The sequence below is a fragment of the Heterocephalus glaber genome, unplaced genomic scaffold, assembly GCF_053883595.1.
Source record: "Heterocephalus glaber isolate CG9 unplaced genomic scaffold, H.glaber_assembly_v1.0 deba00000331, whole genome shotgun sequence".
Taxonomy (NCBI): Eukaryota; Metazoa; Chordata; class Mammalia; order Rodentia; family Bathyergidae; genus Heterocephalus; species Heterocephalus glaber.
In genome coordinates, this window is record NW_028258142.1 from 987,297 (window position 1) to 1,001,293 (window position 13,997).

General features: G+C 50.0%; 1 protein-coding gene across 5 annotated transcripts in view; it reads right to left on the reverse strand.

Moving 5' to 3' along the window:
• The window catches only part of Nfatc1 (nuclear factor of activated T cells 1), a 117,430-nt gene that overhangs the window by 76,441 nt on the left and 26,992 nt on the right, over positions 1–13,997 (reverse strand). For all 5 annotated transcript variants that reach the window (XM_004861916.3, XM_004861918.4, XM_004861917.3 and 2 more), the window contains exon 3: positions 10,993–11,152. In XM_004861916.3, coding sequence (XP_004861973.1) covers positions 10,993–11,152 — 160 coding nt within the window. The remainder of the gene's footprint in view (positions 1–10,992; positions 11,153–13,997) is intronic.

Below are 13,997 nucleotides of genomic sequence, written 5' to 3' on the forward strand. Positions count from 1 at the left end.
ATAATACTCCCAAAAAGCAGGGAGTGAGAGAAAACCCAGTTTGCAAACTGGTTTCACTATTTTTAAAATTTATGTTTGCTTGCTTATTTATTGATTAATTGATTGAATGATTTAATGGTGCTGGGGATCAAAGACAGGGTTTGTTACACTTTTGTTTTTAACTCTCATTTCCTCCCACTGGATTAATTTAAACCTGGATATTTGTGTTGTATCTACTGGATTATTTGTGCTGTATCCACATTGTGTCAGATTGTTTTTAGCCCCAAGTAACATCAACAAGAAGAGTACCTCACAGTGAAGGGGAAGTTTTCCTTCATAGAAGCTCTATTTCCCACCTTCCAAGGGCCAGAGCAGGCTGGCCTCCTGAAAGAATGAACAGCACACACTGCCAGGGTCTGCAGCCCACCCTAAAGCCCTTGCTGCAGCAACAGGGTCCAGGACCAACCCATCTTTGCGCCCCATAACCCTGGAGCTCTTGGCTGCTCAAACCCTGGGAGGAGCATGGGGGGACTGAGTGTCATAACTGAGAGGGTTGCAGGGAAGCAGGACATTCACACCACAACAGCTTTTATCAAGTGATTTTGGGGTGTTGCTGCTCTGCATCAGGTAACTGGACCAGAACCACCAACATGGGTGTGGCATCAAAGCCATGGAACTGACCTTGTGATTCTTTCATGTGTTCATGTGTTTGGGAACATGTGCATTTGATTTTATGCATGTGTGTATGCATGTGCATACTGTTGCGCATGAATGTTTGTGTAGTGGGTCAGCATGTGTGTGAATATGCATGTCAGCATGTATTTGGGAATGAGTGTATTTGGTTTTGTGTATGCAAATGTATGTAATGAGCCAATAGCAATGCTAGTTTTGCTCCATAATGTGTTATTTAAATCTGAGAATTCTTCCTGTGAATAGATTTATTTTACCAGTGATTTATACCATGTTTATATACATAGCCAAAAGTAGATCTATATTTGCAAACAGATCCATAGGGCAGACAGCCAGCATACAAGTGGCATTCCAGCAGGGAACTGAAGCCACATTCACCAGAAAGGCCATGAAATGCTACACGTTTCCTTCAGGAGAAAGGATTTGCAGCTAGTTTCTGGTCTTGGGGCGGGGGGCACTAGGTATTGAACCGAGAGAATGTACTGTGCTACATTCCCATTCCTTTAAAAAAATTTTTTTACTTATTTTTAAAGTTTTTTTTTACTTACTAGTCACTAAGTTGCCAGGACTAGGCTCAACTTGCAATCCTGGAGATTATAGGCATGTGCCACAATGCCCAGCTCCTGGTCTTTTTATATATGAAGTTTCTCTACCTTTCCAAGAAAGTAAAAAATAAAAAAATAAAATGAGGGCCATCTGTATAAACATCTCAAGAAAGGTAGAAAATAAACAAGGGCCATAATGGGTTTGTCTGTATATTTCAAAAGCATGATCATCCAGGGCCTGGGATCACGTGCAATGTTCATGGTGCTCCAGGAGCCTGACTAGTGTCTCTACGAAACACTATATCCCATGAGTACAGTCACTGCCTCACAGTAGGTCTGAAAATTTTTCAGCCTCTAAGAAACAATTATTTGATTTACACAAAACCTCTTTGGGGCCTAGGTTTTATCCTAGCTCAGTGGCAGAGCACTTGCCTAGCATACATGGAATGCCAGGTTGAATCCCTAGTAAAAAGAAAAAAAAATGCATTTTATTTTACTACACAGTACACCAAATCTCTGATGTGCATGAAGTGCAGATGGAAAAGTTTCATGTTCTGGCTGGAAAATACTCAAACTCAGCTGTGCCTTTCCGGCCTTACCAAGGTGTCTGGAGCCAGAATCGCTGACAGTGCAGGGCCACTCCCTCCCCAGAATCCCCTCCTCTTGGGCTTCCCAGGATCTGATATAGTTTAAACATAAAAAGTCAATGTTGGGTTCTGAAGGAAAAAGAGATGCTATTTAGCTTCCAAAAATGGACAGGGCAAGCTTTATCGTTCTGCTTCAGCTTTACGGTTTGGCTTCTGCCTGTGAAGGAGTGTTTAGATGCCACTCCCTCCCCTTCCCAGGAAGCTCATCACTGTCCTCTGTGACATGGCATGGCAGCGCAGGCAGCTGCTTCAATGCTGTCACTCCAGAATGACAGAGCCCAGACTTACTTTCCTTTCAGGTCCAGGCAAAGTGAGTCCTAGCACCTGGGGAGCTCAATAGGATGGGGGAAGACAAGACATTCGGACTAAGGCCCTTTGTCCTGTGGAGATCTCCAGATGCAGACTCCATGAAAGGAGTTGTACAAGCAAAGACAAGACCCACACAAACGAGATCATGAATGAAAATCAGAATGTATGGGTCAGGGCATGAGCGTGTTGCTCTTCAATGGTGAGCCGAAAAGGGGGCGTGGAGGGGCGGGGCAGGGGCATAATCTGAGGAGGCTCTGCTTCTCGAACCCTCACCTTCCAGCTCTGCACTAGGTTCTTTCCTGGGATGGCTGTTCTTCTGGTCCCTTCCCCCGCCTCAGCCAGGGCCCAGGGGAGTAGCAGGTCGTGCCCCTCACTGAACACTCACTGGATGGAAATGGGTGGAACCCTCCTGAGAGGAGATGCCACACAAACACTGCACGCATTTTATACCAAGGACATGTGCTAAACCCCACATACCCCTCTGTACCTGTGCATGCAGCCCCAAGAGGACTGTGGCCTGGGATTGATTTCCCAGGGCTCAGGGCTGGGGGAGGGGACAAGAGGAGACAAGCTGCAGCAAAGCAGTCAGGACAGTCCCTGGGGCAGCAGCACCAATCCCATCAGAACCTCAAAAGGAGATCAGGACCCTCGGGAGGCTCTGGGGCAGTCAGGGAAGCAGGCTGCACTCATGGGATCTGCAGAGGGGCAGCCTTCCTATAGCTCTTCCCACTTGAACCTGGGCAACAGACACCAAAGACAAGCACAGGCTTGATGGCAGAGTACGTGGCAGGGTGGGATCCCGTGGGTCTCTTCCACCAATGCCTCACAGGACACAGTGGACGCAGACACATGAGGGAGCATCCAGGGAGGGGAAACAGCATTAGCTTTTGATTGAGGAAAGTTCTGCCCGGAAACACTACATTTAGCATTTCTAATTAAAAACACACTGAGAAGCCCCAACTTTCTGCAGAGGGAAAATTAACCCACAAATGGAGAGCCAAAGAGCCTCACAGGACTCAGGATCTGTTTAGGGACATTAAACAAAAGCAGGAGACACTGGATGAGCCCAGGGCCTGGAGCATGCTGACATTCACCGCTCTGCTGCCGGAGAAAAAGCTGCAGCCTTCCAGAAACCCGCACACAGAGTCTCACAGCCCAACACCAAGCAGTGGGAGACTTAACACCCTTGAAGATGCCAGATCCATCTTTTGGGTGACAGGTCTCTGAGCTCATGGCATTCCCCACCCAGAACCCACAGTGGGGTTTTTGGCAGACACATCAAGGAGAATCAGAAAGCAACTAGGACAGGCCCAATGACGTCAGAAGCAGCCACCTCTCCACCCTGTGCTACCCCCACCCCAGCCTCTGGAATGACACCCCCAGGCCAGTGTCTCCCTCAACACAGAGCTGAGGCTCTCAGGAGCACCTGGCTCCAGGCAGTGCTCTCCGACCCAGCACCAAGTGGCACTGTCCCTAGCACACAGTGACACCAGCGCAGATTCAGAGGCATACCTAAGACCTCTAAAAATTGAGGTCAGCCCGCAACAATAGCCAGGCCCAGTCCCTTACCCACCAGCCCACAAAGGCTGGCCTACAGCTGCCTGCTCGCCCTGTGTCTCCTGATGAAAACCCCTCTTTCCTCAGGACATGGTCTCTGAGATGTGGCAGAGCATGATCTGGCAGATTTACTTGTGGTCTGTGCAGAGAACAGGGGCTAGTGGCCACACCTCAAGTGCCCCTGGAGTAGAAGGAGGAAAACCTGACCTTTGGGGTTGGACCATTAGTGCCCCCAAGGATGGCCAAGCTGGGGCTGGAATAAGGCCCAGGGGCAGGGAGGAGCACGGGGGCCACTGCAAGTGCCTTGAGTCCCACTACAGGGACCTGGGCCCATCATCTGGCCGCCCCTCTCCCTGGCTGAAAGATGCAGCTGAAGGAGTCCACCCACCCAGCCAGGGAATGAGACTGCTCGGTGCTGGCAGAGAAAAGCACCTCTGTCCACACACACAGGGCCCAGTGTTCTCCCAGGAGAGGGAGGAGAACCATGGCAAGCCCAGTGGGCCAGGCCAGGCAGATGTCGGGTGTCACAACCTCAACTCCTATGGTCAGCCTGAGTAGAGCAGGCGGGAACAGTCACAGAAGAGTCAGAAAGTCAGAAACCTCCATTCTAGCACCTCCTCAAAGATGGAAAAGCTCTAAAAACATCTACATGTTGCATCTTCTTTATTATCAGAGCAGTTGCCATGTGTGGACTATGGGCCATATGCTGCCCACAGGCCCTGGAGCACAAGGGACAGGAAGCCTCTGCGGCAGGACAGCTGAAGGAGGAGGAGCACACACAGCCAGGAAGGAGGGTCACAGCCCTGCTGCTGAGAGCCACGTGGGACTGATCTCCCCGCTGTCATCCTGTCTCTTCCAAACTGTCCCCACCCCACCTACACCAAGCAGGAGTGTCTGCAGACTGGGACTGAGCATACCCAGGCAGGCCTATCTGTACATGCACCCCTCCACCTGCAAACTGTGGCGGGGGCTCTGCCCTCAAAGAACACTTGGGAAAACCACTTGAAATAATGTGCCTGTGGCATCATTACAGAAAACCGTTAGCAAGTTCTATGTCTGCACTGAGCTATCACTAAAATCTCCCCAAAGCTCCTGAGTCAGAAGATTTGGGGGCTGGAGACATGGCCAGGAGGGTTCTGACACTCTGGATGGGTCCCCACTTCCAACTCTGCCCCAACAGGTGTACTACCTTGGGGACCCTGATCAGACTCTTTTTCATGGCTCTGCTCAGGTGGTTATATTGCTGTGGGGACTTTGATCTCCTTTCCATGGCTCTGACAGACAACAAAGCTCTGAACTGTGTTCAGAAATCCAACTCTGAATCCAAAACCATGTGCCTTCAGCACTCATCAGCAGATCTCAACAAAGTTCCACCTATTTCCTCAAAGTATGGCTATGAATAATCGCTGGGCCAACTCCACTTGCTCTGCCGACAAGGGAAAGCTGCCCACTAAGTATCTTCCTGGTACTGTGGCGCCCTCTCTCACCACGAAGGACAGAACACTCTGGCTCTGCTCTGGATGGGAGAAGAAACTGTGATCATAAAGCTGACCATGTCTTTCAGGGGCGGCTGAGGCCAACTCACAGCACTTCTGAATCTGATCTTCAGAGTAGCACCGGAAACACTGCACCGTGATGCCCATGCAGAGGGGAAAGATAGCATCTGCGGGATCAAGAAAAGCTTTGTTTTGTGCACCGGGCAGACAGGGAAGGAGGGAGTGTTTGGCTTGAAATATGCTGAAAGAGGAGAGGACCGCTGTCCAGGTGTCGAGGCCGCCCCATGAAAAATTAATCCACACCACGGGCAGGTCGGCTGCGTTTGGCAGCAGCAGGCCAACTCCGAGTCCGGCTGGGGTCAGCGCTGTATTTTAATCTCCACCATGTGCCACCACAGTCCCAGGATCCCCCTGCCTGGCCCAGGCCCAGGCCGTCCCGTTCATGCCCAACTCCTCATGGGGCCTGGGCAGTTCTGATCAGACCTTCCAGGGATAACGACTTCACTGGCTTTGGGAAACCGCGGCTCTCCAGGGGAAGAGCAGCCCATCTTGCTGTGTGCCCTGGGCGGGGGAGACACAGGAAAAGGGGAGTGGGTCTGGGTGTGGCAGAGCAGGCCAAGAGGATGGGAGGTGCTGTTTGTTCCTGGGGTTCAGACCCCTTTCTGGAACCCGTTTCTCCTACCAGTTAATAGTCTCCTCTGAGACTTGGGGAAAGACGCTATCTAGAATGAAAAGTAGTATGACAGGCCCAATTTGAACACCATCTGAGAAAGACGAGTCATCTCCTGGTGGGGCCATTCTTTGGTCTTCAGCCGGCAAACTTCTTGTGTGATGAGAGAGGTATTTTCCATGGATCTGTGGTGGCAAAGCTGACCTAAAAGCCAAGAAGGAGAGTCTCTAGGACCACCTAGCCCCAGCAAGACCCTCCTGTCCGGCCTCCTTTCCCCACTCATTCCCTTCGGGCCCTCCTGACACATGGTGCTCCACCTTGTTGCCTGTGCCCAAGCACCCACATGGCAGGGCAAATCACAGGGTCACCTGCTCATAGCCCCTGCCTGGCCATGGTCCACGACTCTTTAGGTCAAATCCTTCATGAGCTAAAATGGATGCATATTGAGGCCATGCTCTTAAGTGAAATAAACAGGACACACATGTGTAAATACCGAATAGTTTCTCTAGTGTGAGAAACTGATAGTGTACACAAGGGTTAAAATGATTAAAATGAATAACTGATTATTTGAAATAGGAAAAAAGGTCCAAAGACGAAGGAGTGAAAGGAGGGGAAGGGGAAAGGAAAAGAGGGAAAGGAAAAACTAGGAGAAAAGAAAAAAAAAATGGAAATGATGTCTGTGTAAATAGGGAAGGGTGGAGGGGGTGAAGGGCGCACAGGGAATGGGGAAAAAATAAGAACCAAGATGCATCATGTAAAGGTACAAACACCCAAGATAAATGTAAACGAATTGTATACCTAAAATGTACCAAGAAAAGAACTTAGAAGAAAAAAATCCTTCATGAGCTAGACAGGGACCATGTTGGTCACTATCCTAACAGATGGGTCACAAACTGCAAACCTAAAATGCTGTTCAGGAATTGACCAGGTTCGGGTGTTTCATGTTTCAGTGGCCTATTAATTATTCATGTAGAGCCAGCCTCCTGCTTGATAGGCCCATGCTATCGGGCAAGCTGTTTTGGTGATAAGTAAGCAGAGCTGAATCCTGTGATCCGACTAGGCTCAGAGATCAGACTCCACCCCTGTAGAGCTCCACATACTAACACAGGGTGGGCCACACTGACGCAGGTTGGAGAGGGAGCAAGGAAGGCTGCCACCATACCTCCAGGACAGGTTTCAGGACAACCTAGACATCATCTATCCAGGTCAGGAGAATTAGGTCTCCTGCCATTAGCTATGGCTCATCGTGATACCAACCAGAGAACTGGCCCAGAGAACTGTTAGCCAGGGGGACCAAGGCCAGGAAGGGCCCTGCAAGAGGGACCTGGCATTTCACCAAGGGGGATCCTGTAAGGGGAGCTGGAAGTCCTAGCCAGATGTCTCCTTTAGGATGGACAGATCAAGGCATTTGCTCCACTGAGGAAAAGTTAAGTGTCAAAGTTCCATAGCTCCACCATCCTTTTCTCATTGGTTTGGACAGAACAATGAAGTGGGCCACTGCAAGCTCTGGAGGCAGACTCTGGAGCCCCTGCCTCTGGTGGCTCCTGCAGGACAAATGCCATCAGAGGTGAAGGGAGCTGGCACCATGGCTGCCAGGTCCACGCAGGGGCTACAGAGCTGGTCTCGAACTTGCCCTGTAAACTGCAGGCCAGCCTGACAGCTGCTGGATGGGCCAAGGGCCTCACCTTGTCCTGCTCAGGTGTTGTCTGTTTCCCTGCTGGTGTGGCGTTTTTAATCCTATGGCTACAAAGCTGGTGGTCTGCAAGTGTGGGCACCTTGGTAACGACTTAATGGCCAGCAGGACCCAGAGACCACTTCAGTTATTCCCCAGCATAAGAAAGACGAATTCATGGAAGGGCAGAAGGGACCCTGTCCCTGGTGAAGGGTAAAAAACCCTAAGAGCAGAACCCCAAACACTGGAAATCAGAGAAGAGGTCCTGAATGCTCCATGGCCAGCCAAGGGCTGGGGCAAGTCCTCTACACAAAGGAGGCTGGGTCAGACAGTAACACCCATCCCTAATTTGAGATGCTGCAACCTCTGAGTCCACCCAGACAGGGCTGTTGTGGTGCATTCCTCCTTGCTTCCTGTGGCAAACAAGGCAGCAGGTGCTGAGGGGTTGCCTCATCTGCACCTACCCATGGCATCAGAGGCAGGCGGCTGTCTTCCCTCTCTCCTCCTCCAATCTTCCTCTGGGCCACTGCCAGGCAATCACTGCCACAGATCGATCACTAGCTTTGATTGTACCATCAATCTTTGTGAAACACAGAGGGAAAATATACTAGAGAGACCAGCACCTCTGAGCATGCAAGGGCTCCCACAGCTCCCACAAGACGGTGGCTCTGAACAGCTGAGGCTGTGACAGTGTCCACTGGCCAGGAGACAGCCCATCGGGGCCAGCTGTGCCCTAACAGGAGGACTGAGCCGTGGCCGTGCTCAGGGCCACTGTGTCACGAACCCACCTCTGGAAGTGAGAGGAGGGCTGGGCATCGGGGAGGCTGGTGTCAAAGGATGTGCCAAAATAACTCAACAGCACAGAACAGAACCTTGTGGTTACAGAGCTTTCGTAGCAACTGAGAGAGTTTTCTATTTTTGTACGTTTTATAATTATGTGCAAATTCTATTTTTGTCCAATTTGTGGTCCACCAACCGAAAAAGAAAACAAAACCCCAAAACCCCCTCTTTTTAGTTGCTTACCTCACACCAGCACAGATGTGAGTTCACGCAGCAGGGACACATCAGAAAAACTCTTTAAATTGCTACTTTCTCATCCTGAGCAATGATGACAGATCCTGGCCTTCTTTTCTGTTCAGGGATTGTTTCAGCTGTAAGGAAGTGGTGGCGATCGCTCTACCGAAGCATCTCATCAGTCTTTTTCTCACCCTCCACTACATGCACTCTTTGACTTGAAAGAACTTTGAGCATGCATTATTAGAGAAATTTTAAATGACAATTTCAAGATTCATAACTCCTTTAAAATGTCAATTTCCCCAACACTGTCTAGAGTGACAGATGAATGTCACATCCGGTGCCCAAGGCGGGGGGCATTGTCGATGGAGCCGATGCCCCAGGCATGGAGCCACGCTGTGCGGGTGCCAGAGCATGGAAGGTGCTTGGCAGCAGTCTCTGGGGCTCCTGGCCGGAGGTGGAAACCGGTCTGTTAAGACTCAAGGACGCCCCACACTCATCACCACTGTAATCTCCAAAAGGCAGCCAAGATTCTTACGACCACCATGAAATCAAATGCTACAAAGGCACAGACCAGAGTCCAATGCTCTGCCCTTCATGAGGAAGGCTCAGTGTTTACACCATCAGCCCCAGGGCCAGCACCCCTTGCTGATATAATTTACAATAAATGGGGAGGTGTTTAGCCATTATTTCTTTATTGCTTATTTTCATGCCTCCTTCTTTAACAGTCTTATTTCCTCTCCTTTTTAATATCTTTTCCATTCAGCAATAATGCACTTTCATTCAGTGAAAACCATAGCAAAAAGGAGTAGGTAAATACCTATAGTTATTTAGCACAACTAAATGCAGGCATTATCTGACTTTTTTCCACCTGGGAAGGCAGAAACTTAAAATGTCAAACTGGCTGCTGTGCACTGATGTGTCTCCTGCATTTTCTCACATCAAGCAGCTAACAAAGTAGGTATTAATTGCCATCAAGCACACAGGCCACAAATATCACCTTAATATCATCTGCAAGCACTGCTAAAGTGCTTCATTTCTTCACCTTGCCTGGATAGTTCCATGTAGCTGATTGCTGCGTTGGCAAACAGCCATTTGTCTGTGTGGCCTCCTGCCCTCACAAGCTTTTTATTTACCTAAATGGAATAAAATAAAAATACAGGTTGCCCTGCTGAGCACCCCTTCTGGCCTGCATCATTCCCTAAATAGCAGGGTTGGCACCAGGTTGGTGATGTTGAGGGCACTGGGGAAAGGGCTCTCTATAACACTTCATGGCTGGAGACCTGGCCAGAGGGCAAAAGGGCCTCTCAGTGGCTGTTGTACAGCAACATCTGGGGGGTGGGTCTAAAGCCCATGAGGTGACAGGCATGACAAAGGGAAGCAATCACATCACTGATCAGGATTTCACTTTGATATCCTAGTGAAGTGACAGAAATGGGTTGGTGAGCATACTGGCCCCTCACAATCAACAACGTATCTCCCAGCCATTGCTGATGGATGTTCTAGCTCTACAGCAAATGAGTTTGTTCCCTACCGGAGGTGTTAGTCAGGTAGGGAAATGTCACCAGGGCCACCACCGGGAGATCCTGGTCTGCAGCAAAGGACCCAGCACAGGTATGGCTGTGGCCTGGCTCACCACCTTTCCCTGGGCAGCCTCCACCTCACTGCCTGCCCCTCAGACACCAGCCTGCAGGGTGGGAGCACAGGCCTCCAGGCCACACCCAGAGAGGGTCCTATCCCAGCACTTGCATTTCTACCAAACGCCCAGATGAGGTGAGGCAGGTGATTGAGGGCACATCTGGAGAACCCTTGCTCCAGGAAAGAATGCAGTCATAACAATGATCCACCTGGTACGTCGATGTCCTCGGGGGCATAGATGTAGACATGCCTGCCTTGGGCAAACCTTTAAAACAGTTGTGGATGACCTGTAAGGGCAAGAGCCATAGGGTCTTCCCTTCCATTTGCGATTTCACAGTTGACCCCTGACTTACAAAATTCACCTTATAATCTTCTAGTTTTACAATGGTATTTAAGCAATTGCAGATAGATATGCATTCAGAAGAATGATACTTTGAATTCTGAATGTGCCTTCTTCCTGGAATAGCAGTAAGGGGTGCACTCCCTTGTCATGGTGCTGGGCAAGGGCTGTGAGGGGAGTGCAGTCCTCAAGACCAGAGGGGAATGTGCAATGGGTTCATCAGGACGTAACTCTGTCCTAAGTCAAGAAGCATCAACACTGCGGAGAAGTGTGGGACTTCCCTACATACTGTGGGTAACATGAGCCGCACTGGTCAGAGGCAACGCTTGCACTGGATGAGGGTGGGGGAAGCCACACACGCGGCTGCTCTGCAGCTGGCCCTTGGGTCAGAAGCACCAGTGCTCACGTGAGCCTCAGATCTAGCGGCCCCCATACCTGCACGATGGGATGTCCTCCCGCTGATGCCTTCACGGCACCACGGCTGCCCTCCGTCTCATAGTGAGCTCTGTGGTGGGATTTGGGCTGCACCTCAATCCGCAGCTCATAGGGGCCGGAGTGGGACGGCAGCTGCCAGTCAAGAGCAGGCAGAGTTGGGCTGCAAAGGAAGAGGGAAACAGTAAGGGCCGGGCCGGTGGATGTGCTCTCCAACCACGGGGCTCAGTGCATGCCTTGTGCCACAACTCGAAGCCACCCTCCACTTTACATCCCTAGCACCCATCAGGAGGGGTGGCGCCCTGACTGAGTGACCTGAGTAGTGCAGAGTCAGTGACCACTTTATCACCATGTGGGACCACAGCTTGCCAGCTCTTCACACCACGATCAAAATGTTTTCCTTCCTTCATGATAACTTTCTGTAAATTATCTAAACTTCCTCACAAGATGAGTTCCTGACTGAAAAGCTTCTTAAAATCAGAGGCACAAGCCAAGCAAACAAGATTTCTCACCATGGGCAGAGCCCATGATCCTGGTCTCTGAGTAGCCTCAACCAGAATCTTAAAATGCTGACTGAACCCGTCGCCCAGTACCACGGAGGAGGTATAGATACAGCCTGTAGATGCCAGCCAGGGAGCAAAGTCACAGCCTTGTGCCCTGTAGGAAAGATGGTCACCTCCTGGGAGTCACGCCTCGGTGGCTTCCTCCCCGGCCAGCTGCTCTGGGAGCAACTTCCCTCAAGCCACCAATTCACTGGCAACTTCTGCCCAGAGCCAGGAGAAGGACAAACAAATGCTCACAGCCCACCTGCCTGGAGCGAACGCTGACTCTATTCTGACCCGGTGCAAAGTGACCTGGAAGTCCAGCACAAAACCCCCGTGTTTGACCCGGCCCCCCACACTGGGTACAAGTTGTGATGAGAATCTGTGTCCGCCCAGAACAGAGAAAGTCCCCAGCACAGGTTGGGTGTGGCTGGTCCTCAGAGCAGTTTCACGGCTGTGGCTGTCGGGCCATTTCCTGTGTGGGGTTATCTCATTGCAGGCCCAGTTTCCGGCAGTGCTGCCAGGCGGAAGGAAGAGTGGCTGAACAGAAGGCCTAGCCAGGAGGGAGGACAGCGTCCTGGGGCAGGCCACTCTACAGAGAGTCAAGGCCAGCTGCCACTGCTGGGGAGGGGAGGGAGGCCCAGCAAGGTGAGGGGCCTGGTTCCTAGTGCCAGGGGCAGAGCTGGAAAACCAAGGGTGGCTCTGCAGTGATGACCCCTGCTTCCTGACTGGTGGAAAGGGCACAAGTGTGGGGGCCACTGAACATGCAAAGGCACTTACTGAGCAAGGAGTAATCATCTTGGTCAGAAACAGACAGAAAGAGACACAGAGACAAAGAAAGACAGACACAGAGAGAGACACAGAGAAGGGAAGAGGGAATGTCCAGCGCCTCTCTCTCTGGCAAAGGCGACCATCTTTCCTGAAGGTGACCATCTTTCCTTCTGCACTTGACTAGTACACAAGAATAATTTTGTAACTTGCTGTTGAATCGCCTATAGATTTATAACATAATGTGTGTACAGGTCACAGTAATAATGGTTTACAAAACAAATACTGTAATATGGAAAATGAAGATTGTTAGTTTTGGTTGGAAATTTTCAGCATGAATTTGGCAGCTCCATAAAAAATGCAAATGGGGTATGGAAATTTAGCTCAGTGGCACCACGGCTGCCTTGCAAGTGCAAGGTACTCAGTTCGATCACCGGTACCAAAAGACAAACAAACAAACAAAACAAAAATGCAAACCTGTTTCTCAGATTAGAGAAAAGGACCAAGGCTAGAGAAGAGCGAAGTTGGGTTAGGCGGCCCTTCTACCCCCACCTGCTGCCCTCTGGGGGTCCCACACGGCAAAGAGGGCTACAGCTTCTGCTGCCACCAAAAGACTTCCCCAGCCAGCCCTAGCCTCAGCAGCTAGGGTTCACCTACTGAGGACCTGAACTTGGGACAGGTCCTGACTTCCAACTTTAAGCTCATCTTTCACATAATTCTATCTTTTTAAAAGTCACACTCAATGTAACCAAGAAATCCTGAAGCTGCACAAGTCCCTAAGGTCCCCTGGGTTGGTACAAGAGAAGCCATTTGAAGTCCTACTTATCATTTAACCTACATTGTCACCCAGAGGTGTCATTCAAACACCCGAGTAAAGATACATAAACATTTCTATATAAAAAGGGATATATCTTCACAAAAAAATGTACAGCTTAGTATTCTGGTTTTGGGTTTTGTTTTGGTCTTTTGTTTTTTGAGAGAAAGTCCCACAATGTAGTGCAGATTGGCCTTTAACTCATGACAATCCTCCTGCCTCAGCCTCCTGAGTGCTGGCTTTGTTCCTGTAAAGAAAGATCGTATTTGAGCATGAGGCATATTGTTCACAAATGGTTTAATCACAGCATCACATCTGATCACGTAAATAATTATTACTCTATTATTGGACCTTGGGTTGCTTCCAGTGCTTTGTATTAGAAATGTTATTGACATGAACAGCCACAGGATTAAACTGGGACAGCTCCCTGACTCTTCTTTAGTGCAGGTGCATAGTCAAAGGATGTGAGTATTCGAAGTGCCTGACCCGTTAGCCCTGTGTTCCTTCGAGGCACTAGGAAGTAACACAGCTCCTCTGCCAACCAGTTCCAGCATAAGTCCTGATCTATCTGAACCTCTGCCAATGCCCTTCCCCAGTAATGGTTCCCTGAGCTTCCATTCCCATCTTCATACAATACTGATATACATGGGCAAAACTGAAGATAACACATGGTGTATGAATAATAAATATAAATAAAATAAATACCTTCTCCTCCACTAGTAGTGAAGGTTCTGGAACTATCTAGACTTCTAGCATCCACTTGGTATCTTCCCTGTGTCTTACTAAAAACATAATGAGACCCCAGGCCAGTCAGTATACACCTGAGGCCCGCCTCCCTGTCCACAGAGGCCAGCTGTCCAGGGGCTATGGTCAGCCACTGTGGG